Source organism: Toxotes jaculatrix, chromosome 5 (assembly GCF_017976425.1).
Source record: "Toxotes jaculatrix isolate fToxJac2 chromosome 5, fToxJac2.pri, whole genome shotgun sequence".
Taxonomy (NCBI): Eukaryota; Metazoa; Chordata; class Actinopteri; family Toxotidae; genus Toxotes; species Toxotes jaculatrix.
Genome location: NC_054398.1, coordinates 18,142,729 through 18,158,731, shown reverse-complemented (window position 1 = coordinate 18,158,731; position 16,003 = coordinate 18,142,729). Strand labels below are relative to the sequence as shown.

Sequence of the window (16,003 nt, the reverse complement as noted above, 5' to 3'; positions counted from 1 at the left end):
CACTTAAATACAGTCTTCACAATCTAGCTTAGATCATGCTTTCATTTTATTTACCGTGAGCACAATAAAACAATCTTCAAGTTATTTTCTCAATTAACTGATACATTGTCATTAAATAGTAAAAAGGAAAAGTCAGAGATCTTACCATCATTGGGGCTGAGTTTGGGCAGTGTGTTAGGTGGGATGGTGGAGGCCGGGGGCCCATACTGAGAGGAGGGGCTGATTTGGGGCAGGGGTTCATATCTTTTCTCCACTGGACTCACCTTCTCTGCAGACTCGACCCTGCAGTAAGAGGACACAAACAATACAGTTAATAAAAATGATAATGATTGTGCAGTTACTGTGAGTACAGGGCTCAGAAATGTTGTACATCAGCCAACACTGCTGGCATGAGGTGAGGTGTACCTGCTGTACGGGTAGGACAGCTGAGCTGGTTTGGGCAGATCATGGAAGCGGTTGATTCCAGGGGGGGGCTGGCCCATGGCTTTGCTGTCAAAGCTACGGCGATCAAAGTAGGACAACTGTTTCCTGTAGTACTCCTCGTCCTCATCTGGGTCATAGTGGTTGGAACGCACTACATCGTCCAGAGGTTTAGTATGGGGCTTCTGTGGCTCGGGAGCCCTGCAGACACAGCCAAAAGAAACCAGTAAAACAGCTGCAGAGAGAACAGCAGGGACAGACAGTAGGATTGACCCAAAGCCTGCTGAGCAATAGTTTGATGGAAGACATCAAGTCTTGAAATGATCAAGCATGTTTGAAAATAATCTGGATATCCCAGAGAAAGTGAGGAGCTCAGGACAGCAATGAGACTGGTGCTGACCTTCTCACAGCAGAGTCTGGGTCAAGTACCATCCTTTAGTACACACTCAGTGTTTGCATGCCTTCGTTGTCTCTGCACAGCACACCACAGTCTGGCTGGCTGCACAGTGACTTAACTCCACTAGGGGGCACTCAAACAACAATGAATGAATTCCAAGCTGCCTTTGTGAGGACCTCAGGAGTTGTCCTTCATCCACCTACTCTGCAGCCTGGGGTGCTGTAATGAGAACTACATACCTATAGGTGGACTTCTCCTGCTCCAGGTTGCTGAGGGAATTGGCTTTGAGGACTGGGCCAGGTGCACTCACAGGTTTAGGAATATCTGCAGGCTGAAAAGCAAAGAGTGTGTGTCTGTACAACATCTTGCATCTGATCCAGATTTTTGTTCACATGAATGGACAGCAGGCACACAAGATACTGAGTATGGTAGCTGACAAGCAGAGGGTCCTAGTTAGTTCAGTTCCTAGTTAAGATTTTAGTCATTTGTGTTTGTAATTATTCATTTTCTTATGCACCTCTTTGATTATCCTTACATTTCCTATTTGCAAAGTGTTCTAACAACAGTACATGTTTTTGGCAATGTTTATAACTGAGGGTTTTAGAGTGTTTTGTCTACAACCTAAATTACAGTCACACCTTGAGGGAGGAAATGTTTGGCACATCGAGGTGACAGCTGCACACCTCTGTGAGGAACGTACCCTGAGCGCTGACGATTCTCCTCCTTCTTTAGCTCTGTCCATAGAAACAGACCGTTTATTCTCAAACATCTTGACTCTGTTGAGCACTGACTGTGGTTTCATGGCCGGGTCCTCATCTGGGTCTTCCCGGGGTGGAGGAGGGAGGGGTTTGGAGCCTGGAGTCATCACTGGCTCACCTGGGGAGGGCAGGGTCTCTGGTTTAGGAGGGGGAATGGTGGGTTCAGAGTTTATCATAGGCTCGTGTATCCCTGGCTTATAGCTCCGATTTGGAGGCCCAGGAATATAGGTGGGCCTCAGGCCAGAGTCACCGTAGTACTGCTTTGGGGGCTCCGGTGATCGAGGTGAATTAATGGGGAAGCCATGAGGTTCTGCCTCATAAGGAGAACGAGCATCGTAGCCTGTTGGGGGCGGGGGTGGGGGTTCATCATAACGAATGGGCCCAGGTTTACTGTGGCGTGGTCTGCCATCGTAGCCCACTGGTGAAGCCTCATCATAGCGCGGCTGAGGGGGGCTGTAGTCTCTCCCTGGTCCATCCTCGTAGGGGGACCGGGGGTTGTAGCCCATGGGTTGCTGGTGGCCCGTCTGGTACCCTGCGGGCTGGGAGGACGAGGTCTGCTGGTCATAGGGGGGCCACTGTTCGTTGTAATGAGGCACACGGTTGTCGTAGTGCAGATGAGAGTCAGTGTTGTGAGGCTTTGGTTCTGCGTAGCCGCCTCCATCGTATCCGTAAGGCGGGTGGTCATATTCGCGGTATGGCTGTTTGTCCTGGTACGGCGGCTGGTGACTGTAGCTCATAGACTGCTTCAGGCCATGGTTGATTCGCACAGGGTCCTCCATATTGTACAGATCTTTCTTGTACATCTGTGAAGAAACAACACTAAATGAATACATCCGTCACATCATCAGTTTGAGCTCTTAACTAACCACCGTGTTGTAGGAAAGCTGTCAGGGAAAAATGCTTTCCCAACACCAGATTAAGAATGACTTCAAGATTAAATTCAATACTGAGAAATAAACCAAAAGTTCATTGGAATTGGATACCATTAACCAGATTATAAAAACCCACTACAGATTAATTACTAATTAAACAAACATCAAGTCAAAGTGCAATTACACAAGCAAACCTTTATCCATTATTCAAAAACAGACCTGAATGCCTGTTTGACAAGATGCCTTTCAAGAATGATAATAATCCATTTAAACACAACTGGATTTCACACGTTAGCATGTTTCGTAAATAGTGAACTAACAAGCAATTTGCACATTTCTGAAAGGCCTCATTTCAAACATATGATGTGTAGCCTGTAGACAGCAAATCTAGTTACAGTACTTCCTATGGAAGAAAGTTCATTTGTTGGCATCTACTCAGGACAAAATTACTTAACAGAAGAAATAATGCAGTGTGCTGATGTACGTTTTTTTTTTTTTCCATAGGGAGGATTGCTTGATGGAAATCATTACCAATAGTACTGTCTGCAGGTTAGCTTTCATCATGCAACCAACATTCAGTTTGCATCTAATGCAATGTCAAACTACTGGCACTACAACGGACGACACATCTACCACTACGATGCCACTGTAAGTGCTACTATTGTTCATCTACAGAAGAGAGTCAAAGCTGAAAGGAACCCAAAAAACATTAGGAGCCATGCAAAGGAAGTAAGAGGCAACAGTTAGGGCTGGTTGTGGATGTCTTCACCCTGGTCAAAGACTCAGATGTACCAGTCCTTCTGGTCTCCCAGCCCACTGTGGTGCATGTGGACGACTCTGTCGCACATTTTCTCTGGGAGCCAGAGGCACACAGTGGGCTCAGTGAGTCACACAGTGTGGGCATTTCATGCAGAGAGCGAGTGGAAAGCATGTGCGAGAAGACAGGCAGTTAAAACAGCAGGCTGGGGCCCAGGCCCGGTCCGGGTGGCTGGTGAAACAGCGGGTACCTTTGGTTCTGGACCAGACGGTCCAGACGGGTGGGGTTCATGTGGTGGTGGTGGGGGCTGAATAAGCTCAGGGGCAGGGCTGGGGCTGCTAAGTGAGTCAGCCTGAGGAGCTGCGGCTGCAGCAGGCGGCTCCTCAAGGTGCATACCCTCTAGCTGTACAGGCTGCTCAACAGCAGGGGGCGCTACCACCGTCGGAGGCAACGAGGGCATGGGCAGAGCAGCCTCATCTTGCTGTGAAGTATTGTTAAGAGACATTTATAACACAGCCTGCCAAGGGCACACAAAGCACAGCTCACCCCAACACCATGATCTTCCTCCTTACACTGATTCAGTTTTACACCAGCCAGAGAATGAACTTACAAAAATGTGGTTAGAATAGATAACATACCAGTAGCTTCTAAAACATGTTTATGACTTAGCAAAGGACATTTAATCTTAACAAAGGTCAGGACACGACACTGAACACAAAGGAGTTATTCCTCTGCTCTGCAGTCATATACTTTTAGCCATACATTAATTTCTGACAGGCACAGCCTGCAGTGGACCTCCTGCAAGGCCAGATATGAACTTTACCTGCTGAGGCGCGGCCATCTTGAACCCAGCTGGGTCTATGCGACTGGCTGGGTCGGGCTGCACAGGGTGCTGGTATCCAGGGTAACCAGGGGTGTCCTGAATTACAGGTGGATCTTCTCGCACAGGCTCTGAAGAGCGGGTGATGGCGGGCTCCGTGGGCAGACCCACCTCGTCATTCAAAGTCTCATCAAGCTCCTGGTCTGTGTACGCTCCTCCCTCCGTGTCTGTGTCCTCATAGTCTGAAGTGTGGCGGCTGTCCGTGCTATACATGGAGTATTCACTGCCTGGCGCCGACAGGTAGGACAGACGGTCATCGTGGATATCCAAGTCATCCTCTGTAGTACCATCCGCCTGAGCAGAGCAGAGAAACTGTCACCTCATGGCACACTAAGTCAGACTAACAGGACTCATATAATGCTTTCAGTGCAGTGCAATAGAACCACCAGCTGGTCAGTTTCCCTCACCTTGCCTTCTGACACCCACACCAACTGGTTCTGCTGTTGCTGGATTGTTTCCTTCAGAGCACCGTACCAGCCGTCATTCATATTGTTCAAGTTGATGGTGGCTAAGGGAGAATATTTTGAGTGACAATCACTTCATCAAGAATAAAACATGTAAAAGAGACAATAGAATTTTTTTTTTAATGTCTGTGGTTTAAGACTGTGCCCACTCACTGGTGAACAGGTGGTGATTATTCTTCCTCAGTTTGATGGCTCGCTCATAGAGTTTCCTGGCGCTCTTCCTGGACTCTGGACACAGTCTGGTCCTCATGTTCTTCACACCCTGCTTAGTATCAGGATTTAGGAAGACTACAATTGGGTACCACTGAGCATAGTTCAGCCTGTCCACAGCATTTGGGGTGATGTCCAACACAGCATGTTTGTCCTTCATGGGGAAAAAGACAGGAAAGAAGGAGGATGAAGATGAAGAGTACATATCTGTGGTGAGATAATCCATAAATCTATGACGTATTTTACATGATAAAAGAAAGAGGCGCACTCACTCTGTCAATGATCTGCTTGATGGTGTGAAGACGAATGATTCCTGAACTACGTTGGTCTGTTCCTGCATCTCTCGGTTCACTCTCTGGAAAACATGGTTCAAGAGGTTTATGGAGAGACATTTCTGAGTACAGGTTTATGGTTGGTCATCATTATCTTCAATAAATTCGCAATCCAGTGCATAAAAACATACTTGCAAGCTCAAAAAGATCCGGCTCTTCTCTGGAGAGTTTTTCTCGAGCAACATCGGCAATGGGACCAAAAATTACAACCGGTCTGAGGAAACCAGCTGCACAAAATAAATAAATAAATAAATAAATACAAATGATATAAAAATATTCTCACATTGACATACTTTACATCCAGGCAAGTGTGATCAGATTTCTCACCCTCTCTCAATACAACTCTTTCATAAGCTGGGAACTTTGTTTGGACTGGTTGGGAGGAGAGGTCCTCTCTGCTCTTCCTCAGGTTCCTCTTCGAGCTGCGAAGACCACGGAACCTCCAGAAGTCGGCCCTGTCACCACCTGCTGTTTTGGGGAGAGTGTATTGCACGCTGGAGAGCTGCTCCGCTCTGTTGACAAATGGCAGAAAGACAAGTTATTAATGTAACACAAGTTAATAGATGTGCCATAAACTTGGCACAGCTAACCTCAACACTGCCAATACCTAAGGACATTACATGGCAAAGATAATCATAACAAATGTAATACAACTATGGGGACAGACTGTCTACTGTTCACCCAGCACACCACTCTCTGAGATAACTGACATGCCATTCAAGGCAAAGCAGACACGTCTGTTAGGATGCGCTCACCTGTTTTTGTTGGGGATGATGCCCCTCTCCACTTCTTGGTGGTTCTTGCCAATGCGAATAGCCAGCCAGGAGCCCAGCTTGCCGTTGTAGAGAGTGTCCACCACACGGAACACCTCGCCCTTGTTAAAGCTTAACCCATACGGAGATTCCTTTTCATACTCAAAGTGCGTCCGGATGTAAAAGGAGTCACCAACATCAGACTCCACGATCCGCCGATACACTGGACAAGAAAGAGCAGTGAATCAAAAACAACAGGCAAATGCAACAAGTAGAACTGTATTTCTTGTCCTCTGTCCTTATTCGCTTTGCTTACCATCTTTCTTCTTCTGGGCCAGAATGGTGACCTCTTCACCCTTAGGAAGGTCCAGGAGGAACAGCACCGCCTCTTCTCGGATTATGTTTGCAAAATCTACATTATTTACCTGGAATTTATCGAAAACAGAGGTTAATGTTCCATGTTTTCACAGAATAGCTTCCCTGTGGTTTTGGACTTTTAAGTTTAAGTTAAGGAGCAGGCTTTATTGTACCTAGAAAATGTATACCTCTTTTTAGATAAAGGTTCACATAGCTCTTCCTGCTCAGCATTGCCTGGGTAACTGCAGTTTTTACTGCACTGCAAGAACTCAAGTCATTCGTCATTATACTTGAAGAGGAGGAGGTACAAATAGCGAGATATATGACTGTGAGGAAATGGCACAAACACAGCGAGAGGAAACACAGTTTTTTGTGTGTGCTCCCTTGGGGCCATTGCTAAGAGACCAGCCAGGAGGCACAGGAATTTTGGAGCAGCTAGTGTGTAAAACTGTGAACAGACAAAAAAAAAAAAAAAAAAGGGAAAAGCTTGAGGATGCATACCCCATAAAACATGGCTGTTTACAGACAGTATAAGGTAGGAAGTGAGTAAAACAAAGTGAATAAAAATTGATCCTCTGTAGTACAGAATAACAGCTCTAAGTTTTCAACATACAACTTTTTGCTCTATCTAGTGTTCAACAAGCTTAGTTAAGAAACAAGGAGTATAAGCTGTCTGCTTATATGCATTCTGTGTTAAAAAAAAAAAAAAAAAAAGTAACTCACCCTGAGAATTTGGTCGCCCTCCTCCAGACCCTCCTTAGCAGCTGGGCTATCCTCCAGAACTCCTGCTACAAAGATGCCCACGTCATTCCCTCCAGCCAGACGCAGTCCCACGCTCTCCCCCTTCTTGAACTTCACCAGTTTCATGCTCGGCCTGAGGACAAAGACAAGAGTTAGGCTGATTTCTTTGTTAAGTGACTCTTGTTTGCCAACCAGGTTTCTTTTTTACAAAAGCAAATATGTAAAATTGTTCAGTGGAAAAATAAAGATACAAACCAAGAGTAGGTCTGAATACATTTCAGTATTTTTGCTCTTGACAACATAACCACAGTTAACTGTATCAAGCAGAATCAATTGCTGATAATTGTGCAACCTGTACTATTCAAAGCTGCTTATTCGACTTGCCAGCAACACAGCAGGTGCCATGTGATACACACCTCTAAAATTCAGTACTAAACTGCACTGAACGGAGGATGTGCACAGCAGCACTAAAACAACATGTCAACTCCATTTCAAAGATGTACTGTTGATCCACTAACTGCAGGTTAAAATGTTTCCCTCACAGTTGCCTTCTCTTTGAATAAAGCGAGATGAGAGCCTGTGAATTTAGGCACACAAAGGTCACACAGTCGTTTTTGCTTTGCAGATTTTCAAGAAGCCTTTTATATTTGGACAAATTATACTGTCAATATTACCGCAGGATGCTATCATCATGGGCAGCACTTGGCACAGGAGCATCAGAGGGACTGACTGGCAGGTCTACATCTGGCTGTCCAGGCTGAGCATACACCGGCTTGGGCTCTACACAAAAACACACACAAACTCGTGTTATTAAAGTAGACAAATGATGAACATGTAAAACAGCACTGTACATGTTTAAAAACAAAGGAATGCTCCCCCAGACACTGTCACAACTTAACAATACTGCAGATGCATATGTTTATCTGAGAACACGTACACTAATCCAAAACAACTACACAAACCCCCCCCCCCACACACACACACACACTCACACAAGGCACATAGTGTCCTAAGCAGGGAGGTCAAACAGAAAGGCAGCAGAGTGCTGCAGGCTGGGGAGGAACGTCAGACTCGATCAACTCATACGGTTTATTTTCACTTGGCTCCAGGCAAACCCAGCCAGGCTCAGCAGGCGTCTGGATATAACTTTTTTTTTTGTCGTCGTGCTTTTAAAAAGGGCAAAAATGACTGGTTCAAACAAGATTTCATTTTACTATCATGAAGCCATTTCATGTTCTGCTGCAGAATGAATACACTCCGTTTCATTTGCTTACAAATCTCAGAAGTGTGGATGTGACACAAACTCAAATTCTTATTGGTTTATAAATGATTGCGCTTACATATGGACATTAATCTGGCTTAATGGCTGATGGTTTTATCTCTTACCTGGGAGTGGAGGGAGCTGTTTGTCCTCACGGGCAATGGCTGACTCCTTCGGTTTGGGAAGAGGAATCTCTTCTGCAAGCTTCGCTGGTGTTGACGCCGGTTTCGAGATCCGTTCATCATCACGACTTCTGTGGCTGCAGAAAAAAAATACATGATTTTGTACAATTTATCTTTAGAAAATGAAGACAGAAAATGATAGTGTATTTTGGAGATTAGGGCTTAACGATTTTAGGAAAAGATCTAATTGCAATTTTTCTGGCAGATATTGTGATTTCGATTTGATTCATTACTTTTTTTTTAAGCTCCAGCGCAATATTCACAATGTACAGTGAGATTTACAAACAAGCCAGAAAACTACATTATACCATTAAAACATTAAATGTCATTACTCTAATGCAAGAAAAGTTAAGAATTGATTCCAAATGTATTTATTAACAAGCATGTACATTCTATAAAGTCCTTGACCAATCGCAGTTATAACAAATGAAGAACTAAAAGAGCCATCTTTGACTGTCTTAAAGTAGTGCAAAAAAAAATCCTTAACTGTGTTAAGTTAAAAAAAAAAAAAAAAAAAAAAAAAAAAAGTTAAATATCTCAGGGCAATATTCTCTCCGGTGTGGTCAGTGGGAAAGTATGCTGTCTGCAGACCGCGACTTTTCAACTCAAAGTTGTCATTTACGAAATGCACAGTCAAACTAAGATACGGCTCCGTCATTCTGCTTGACTACATATCAGTAGTTGTAGCATAATACTCGACATTTTTCAGCTCTGTTAGCACTTTTTCTTTACACTCCGCGTACAGCAGTGGAGTGGCGACCTGGTTGAAGTAGGTGTGGGAGAGAATCACATATGTTCTGTCCAGCGTGTGGAGGAGGTTTTTAAATCCGTCTTTGGTGACCGTGTTAACAGTCACCACGTTGCTCTTATCATACGGAGTCACGCTGGCAAAAGACGCTGTAATTGTAGCCTGTTTGCTTCGACGGGCCTTTTCGCTAGACTTTTTCGCCGTGCAAACGCCTGTGGTGAGTTTTCGAGTCGCGGTTTAAATTGGTTGGTGTTTCCGCTGGATGTTGCAACTTCAGCGCGACAGGTTTTTCGCACAGTACCTGTTTCTGGTGCACGTCTGCAGCCTCAAACCCGAAATAGTCAAAATTACCGAGGTGCAGTTTTCTGGGGGATTATATCCCGTAACTCCGCTCCTGCTCCAGCTGAAACCATTTCAGTAATTAAGGCGCAGGTGGAGCAGGTTATACTGATTGCGTTGGCGTGACCTGTCCACGAGCGGCACGCCGCTTCTGATTGGTGAGCTCGGCAGGTATGTGTACAATGGTTAACACAGCAGAACCTTGGTCAGCCAGGAGCACTGCAAACCCCCTCCCCCACCAGAAAACGATAAATCGTTCAGCCCTACTGGAGGTGTAAATCTTGGGGGCAACAGGAACGCCTTAAGGCTACAACATCTTGACTACACACAACAATATCAAGGCCAAATCTATACTATACAAACTTTTTCTCCTGACTGCAGCGGGCACTAGCTGAGAAAAGAAAAAGAGGTGAAAAGAACAGCTTGAGTCTGAAGCTGCATCTTAGTCTTGAAGGTCACCACGTTGCCTTTCTACTCCTTTGTGGTCTATTTTTAGAGCAGCTTATTTAAGGTGTCAGAGTGGATTCTGTCCTCCAGGTGAATTTCACTGTGAGGGTCTGGCCTTAGACCAGCAAAGGTTTGACTCTGATGTCGGTTTGTAAAACAGCAAGGCCATGTAAACTGATGCACACAGACCTTGGCCAGTTATGAGTCAGGTAACTGTATGATGACAGTTTTTCCCTGCGTTTTGATAAATGATGGCATTCTCAATGTGTTTCAAATAAGGGAACAGAAGTAAGCAAAGCAGGCTGAGCAGTGGTACGGCTCTATGCCTCTGACCACCTGGTCACATGCCTGCTCACTGGCACAGCTTTACTGGCAAAATGCTGCTTTATTCACAGGCTGGTTAACAAAGGAACCACGAAGGACCCAGTTTGAAATGGCTGCAGAGGAACAAACTTCTTTTTTAATTCATCCTGGAGGAGGCCCTACTTTTATCTGCCAACTTCCTGAACTCAAGAGAAAAGATCACAGGTCTCAGAACAAGTGCAGATAAATAATAACATCCAGATCCAGCATCTCCTGCCTGTTAATTAAAGTACTTGATCTAGATGTGTCATCAGGAAATTATTAAAACACATTTCTGCTTTTGGCATCTTAACTTTCACACATACAGAATTGTGACTATTGCCTGAAAGACAATCTATTTAACAGAATAGTGTGAGAAAAACGGAGCCAGCCATCTGTATCAAGCACAAAAGCTGAGCCACATGTAAAATAGGAGACAGTTGACACTGATTGTTAGTGACAGCCTTTTGTTCCTTCATTGTTGGAGCCATATTGTCCTTGTGCCAAACATGAGGTTTGTCCACCAAAACACTGAAGACAGATCCTGTAACACTTTCACAGGACTCTGTCATCTCAAGTCAAAACAAGAGGCGTCACAGAATAAGAGATGTTGTATAAAGTAATTCTCGCAGTATTTCATCAGGTGATCATTTGCTGTTACACAAAACAGATTTTTATTCATCATTTCTCTATTGGAATGATGGCTGTGAGTTTATGTTTGTCAAAGTTGTAAAACCTAAAACTAGATCTATTACTATAGTTTAAAACTATTCGGGAGTTGCTACTACTATTATTAGTGACTATTCACTCAGAGAAACGAGTGATAACTTACGGTATTCTCCAGCTGTTGACGTGTAAAAGGAATAAAAAGGGCAGACAAATCTCATTAAGTGTCAGTGTTGATGAGACTGTATTCATAAGACTTTTCATGTCGCCACGTTATATAATTTTGCAGTGATAGAAACTGATGTATCAAAAGAGCTTTTTTCAAAACATACAGTGACATTCACTTCACAGCGGAGTTCTGACCTGGTGCTCAACCCCGACTATGACCAAGACTGTCTCTTTTGGAGCTTAACAGTTGACTTTTATTTTTCTCGGGTCAATAAGCAGTGTGAAAGGGGAACAACTGTGGAGCTCTATTGAGTTTAAATGAAGAATTAATGAGGTACTTTCAAACAAGGTTACAGTCAAAGAAGTGCTGAATGGGCTGATGGCTGGTATTAACCCAAACACAAAATCGAAAGTCCTTTACAACAACATGAAAAAAAAAAGAGCCTGTCTTAACTAACTTTTAGAGACAGAAGCACAGACATTATGACAAGATCAGTTATGTAACAAGTATTTTAGATTTTACTATAGGGCTGAAACTGTATTATCTTAATTATTGATTTTCTGCCATTTTCTCAGTTAACCATTTAGTCAAAAGAAACACCATTTATTTTTCTGTTGATTAACTAATAGATTAATTGTATCAGCTTTACATTAATAGCTTGAAAAATATTTCCCTTGCAATCAAAACTTTGGCCGTTTACATGTTGGTAACCTGGAATAATCTAGTTTTGTTGATACTGTTAACATTTTTGGTGGTAAGAGGTCACTGCTGTGGTGTTTGTGATCTGTTTGAAGTCATGATGTGACCTCTACTGAGTCTTTTTTTTCTTCTTCTCTTTTTTTAAATTGAAATCTGATTTATTGTTGGTACTGGATTCCTACATTTTTATATCAGCTAGAGTCTTAACTCAGTACCAAACTGAGTTAATCTATATGAAAATTACACAGAAACCCCTGCTGCATTTCTTTCATGACAGCTAAAAACCTAAAACATCACTCTGTGGACATATTTACCTGCCATTGCTGATTTGTGGAGGAGAGTGTCTGGAGTGGTCTGAGGGTTCAGATCGTCTGTCTGGAGAGCGGGAACGGCTGCTACGATGTCTGTCATGCGATCGATTGGAATGGTCGGATGCCAGAGAATGGATATCTGAAATGTCTGATCAACAAGAGCCACTGTTCAGCGACTACATGTCTGGCTTTTAAGCTCCATTTCAACTGAATCCAGCACTTAACAACACTCTCACCATCTCTGTCAGAGGCGTTGGCTGAAGGAATGCTGTCATCGAGGTCAGGGATGTTCAGCAGGGTCGCCCTCTCGTCCCTCTGAACAACCATTTTTAGCTTGCCCTTTGACCTTTCTATCAGCTTTTTGGCGTCTATCAAGGAGAGGTTCTCTGTCACTGTGCCATTGATCTGAGAGTATCAGGAAAGAAAGACTATTAGCCATGACACAAGGTTCAGAATGGGTAGTATTCATGCACATAATCATTACAACAATGTGTGAGAAGGTGAGTGAGAATCGACTAGTTCAGAAAAGCTTTACTCCTGAAAATTCCCAGTGAAAAAAAAAGAAGATCAAAAGTATCTCTTATGCACAAAGAGCTCCTTTATATGTTCTCCAAAATGTGAAATGACTGAGCGGATCAAGCTGCAACTGTTATGCAACATTAGATAGTGGAAATTATAGATTAGTTGAAAACAACACACAGTGGCTGGTACAGCAGCACACATCAATTCTAAAACCAAAATGGCAAAGATAAAATGACATAACATTTACAATAGTTTAATTCATCTTAAATATTTTATGACGTTTGCATATCAAATATTCACCAGGCTTCTTGCCTCCATTCCCCAATATCTCTCTCTCTCTCTCTCACCTTCAATACAACATCCCCTTCCTGGATGTTGCCGTCCCTGGCTGCCAGGCTCTCAGGGGAAATGTCCTTGACAAAGATGTGGCTGGCCAGGCGCAGGCCATATTCTGCTTACAAAGTGAACGACAGCAACAAAGACGATGTTAGCACAGAGTTCACGTGACCATACCGCACTGACCACACTGTGCTGACAGCCACTGCTCCCACTGGGATTAACAGTACTGATTAAAGAAGATTAATTGCTCTTCTACTTAGATTTACTTGAGTTAACTTGGATTTTGCTGTGCTGGCAAGTTTTGTTTACTCTGGCAGTTTAACCCGATGCCGATTTGGAGGTCTTATTCTCTTCCAGGAGTCTGGCTGCCTGGTAACAGTTGGGTAAATAAAATGGCAGGTTGATTTCCAACCGCAAAACTTTCCTGTTATCCCTTTTATCCCCGACTTTGTGAGCCTCACCTTCATTTTTGCGGGATTTGACAAGTGTGACCTTGGCAGGACGTGGGGGCAGGTTGTGTGAGCGGCGGTCTGAGCGTGGGGAGAGACTCCTCTCCCGCGAGCCGCTGCGCTCACGTTCCCTGTCCCTTCGCCCACTGCTACGGCCACTGCGCCTGCCCATGGCCCCGCCCACACCACTATAAGCGCCACTGCGTCCGCTCCGCGTCTCATATATCTCTTCATCGTAGCTGTCCTCCTCCTCATCGTGCTCTGACATAGTTTCCCTTTCCCCGAGGCGGCCCATGGGGACATGCACCTTCCTCTTCCGTCTGATTGTCTGGGCAAGGGAAATAAGATATGAAATCAGCATGACAACCAATCAGTTGCACTAAATCAAATCAATCACACTCCCATGATCAGGAACATTTCTCCTACAAGTAGACTGAAAAATGAGAAACGTCTAAATGTATGACATATAACATATGTATGACAACACATTGTAGTTCCTGATCTTAGCTACACATTCAACAACTGACCACAAAATACTCTTTTCCAAAGGAATTCATAATGGGACACAGACACTCACAATTTTGGCAATTTTCCCACTTTTACGAAGCTGCTGGACTGCGTACGCGTGCTCCACATTGTCCATGGAGACAGCATTGACCATAACGACTCTGTCATTTTCCCTAGAGAGAGGAGACACAGAGAACAGACAAGCTGGAGTCTTTCTGGAGCAGGCAGAGTAATTTAATACTACTAAAATATCTAGCAATATGACCCGGCTGCCAATAACAGAACAAAATCTTACTGCAGTAGTCCTTCTGCCGGGCCTCCTTTCAGCACATCTGAGATGACAATGGAGGTCTCGCCACTCTGAAAATGAGGGTTATCCCGACCTCCTGATATGGCTATCCCGAAGCCAAACCCTGGTGCCTGCACACAGAGAAACAAATACATTAGGACACAGGCTTAACTGTCTGTGTGGACCAAAACAAAAGAAACCAGCATCCCCATCCTCATAATCTGATACCGTGGGAACAACATCATCGCCTGCTTCTACGTTTGTTATTAAGAAACATTTTTTTATGTTGTCTGTGAACTAAATCTACTTAGTATATATAGTGGTCATGTATAATAGTATCTGTGTCTGTAATAGTATCTCAACAGAAGTGAGAATGAATAGCTGTTAATTGTCCGCACACATATATACTGTTAGTAAGAGCAGAGCGTTGGCTTATTCTGTGTGCGTCTGAAAATGTTTGCATAGGATCTTTAGGCTCTACAGTCAAGACTGTGGAAGAGAGAATCATGCTGAAGTTCTGGGATAACTCCAGTGTTTTGTCTTTTCTCCCAAAAACGAGATGTGATCCAGTGAAGATGGGAAGTGGGAAGGAAGGAAGGAGACTAGAAGGCTGGGGAATGGGGGTGAAGACAGACAGAGACAGACAGACAGACAGACAGACGAAGCAGGCAGATATTGGGACCAGAATCAGGTTTCAACATACAGTAGATAAGCCTCTGAGGAGCGATAACAGATACCTACCCTGTGTAGTGTAACTGTGTGCTGTTCCCAAATGACAGTCTCCTCCATTGCTGCGCTCTGGAGGACAGAGATAAAGTGTGATTAACATAAGAGGAAGAGAGTTCAGATCCAAAGAGGCAAAGTAAATGATGGACTGATCATCCTATGGCCAAAGTGACGCACACAGATTCAGTGAAAAACACAGGACTCACGTGTCCTGCCAAACTTGCCTCGAGCAAAACGCCAAACGTCCTTGTTCTAAGTAATTCTACATCTTTGCTACAGCTGGCAAATATATATATATATTTAAAACTTATCCCGTGACCTAGAAACTGCTGCTGTCAAGAAAACAAAAATAATTATTCAAAGTCTGCACCTGAAATAGATATGCAAGGCACCTGTAACAATGGTGAATTTAACATTTATCCAAGTCTGCAGGAGAGTCTGGTCTTTAATCATCTTGTTTTAAATGAACAGTGTAGGTGTTATGTATCATCTAACTAGCTTTATAATATATAAACATGTGTTTCCAGGCACATACTGTATGTCCAGTTAATGCTTTTACAGAATACTTTACAACAATCTGAGAATTCTAATGCTTTAAAATTTTTTTTATTAAATAAACAACATCTTCCTTCCTTTGCATCACTCCTAAATTTCAAATAAGAGACTACATCACCAAATACTGTAAAACTATAGTGTTAAACTATCAAGAACAAATTTTTTTTAACAATCTAAAGCCAAACAGTATTTGACTGAAGCCCACTTCCACTCCATTCCCTCTACGAAGTTAAGTACTCCTTTTAAAAGAGGAATACTGTCCCAGTGTTTTTGAGCTCTCCACAGGGGAAATGTGCGAAGGATACAAACTGTCACAACCACTACACACATCGAGAGCAGCATGCAGGAGGGTTACTGAGTTTAATCTCAGTTTTACACCGTTGCTTATTTACAGTTATACAGGAAGCACTGAGCTGTGCTTGGTTTTATTTGCAGCACACTCACACATTTCCAAACAGACCACATACTGTCAACATACTAGTGTTAGATGGGAGACAGTTTCCTTTAGAGCA

The 16,003-nt window shown here is 43.6% G+C and overlaps 1 protein-coding gene across 7 annotated transcripts in view; it reads right to left on the bottom strand.

Annotated features, from left to right (window-relative positions):
• tjp1b (tight junction protein 1b) overlaps nucleotides 1-16,003 on the bottom strand; it is a 31,504-nt gene that overhangs the window by 4,268 nt on the left and 11,233 nt on the right. For 3 of the 7 annotated variants that reach the window (XM_041039090.1, XM_041039093.1, XM_041039092.1), the window contains exons 2-24: nucleotides 14,952-15,008; nucleotides 14,217-14,341; nucleotides 13,992-14,094; nucleotides 13,427-13,742; nucleotides 12,974-13,080; nucleotides 12,341-12,509; nucleotides 12,108-12,252; nucleotides 8,327-8,460; nucleotides 7,615-7,720; nucleotides 6,923-7,073; nucleotides 6,159-6,267; nucleotides 5,846-6,065; nucleotides 5,418-5,602; nucleotides 5,222-5,317; nucleotides 5,031-5,113; nucleotides 4,702-4,912; nucleotides 4,492-4,592; nucleotides 4,028-4,378; nucleotides 3,455-3,685; nucleotides 1,518-2,378; nucleotides 1,057-1,148; nucleotides 406-621; nucleotides 146-282 (exon numbers count right to left, since the gene is read on the bottom strand). In XM_041039090.1, the coding sequence (XP_040895024.1) occupies nucleotides 146-282; nucleotides 406-621; nucleotides 1,057-1,148; nucleotides 1,518-2,378; nucleotides 3,455-3,685; nucleotides 4,028-4,378; nucleotides 4,492-4,592; nucleotides 4,702-4,912; nucleotides 5,031-5,113; nucleotides 5,222-5,317; nucleotides 5,418-5,602; nucleotides 5,846-6,065; nucleotides 6,159-6,267; nucleotides 6,923-7,073; nucleotides 7,615-7,720; nucleotides 8,327-8,460; nucleotides 12,108-12,252; nucleotides 12,341-12,509; nucleotides 12,974-13,080; nucleotides 13,427-13,742; nucleotides 13,992-14,094; nucleotides 14,217-14,341; nucleotides 14,952-14,999 (4,297 nt within the window). In that variant the 5' untranslated portion in view covers nucleotides 15,000-15,008. The remainder of the gene's footprint in view (nucleotides 1-145; nucleotides 283-405; nucleotides 622-1,056; nucleotides 1,149-1,517; nucleotides 2,379-3,454; nucleotides 3,686-4,027; nucleotides 4,379-4,491; nucleotides 4,593-4,701; nucleotides 4,913-5,030; nucleotides 5,114-5,221; nucleotides 5,318-5,417; nucleotides 5,603-5,845; nucleotides 6,066-6,158; nucleotides 6,268-6,922; nucleotides 7,074-7,614; nucleotides 7,721-8,326; nucleotides 8,461-12,107; nucleotides 12,253-12,340; nucleotides 12,510-12,973; nucleotides 13,081-13,426; nucleotides 13,743-13,991; nucleotides 14,095-14,216; nucleotides 14,342-14,951; nucleotides 15,009-16,003) is intronic. The other 4 variants (XM_041039091.1, XM_041039097.1, XM_041039095.1 and 1 more) reach the window with 2 other exon arrangements.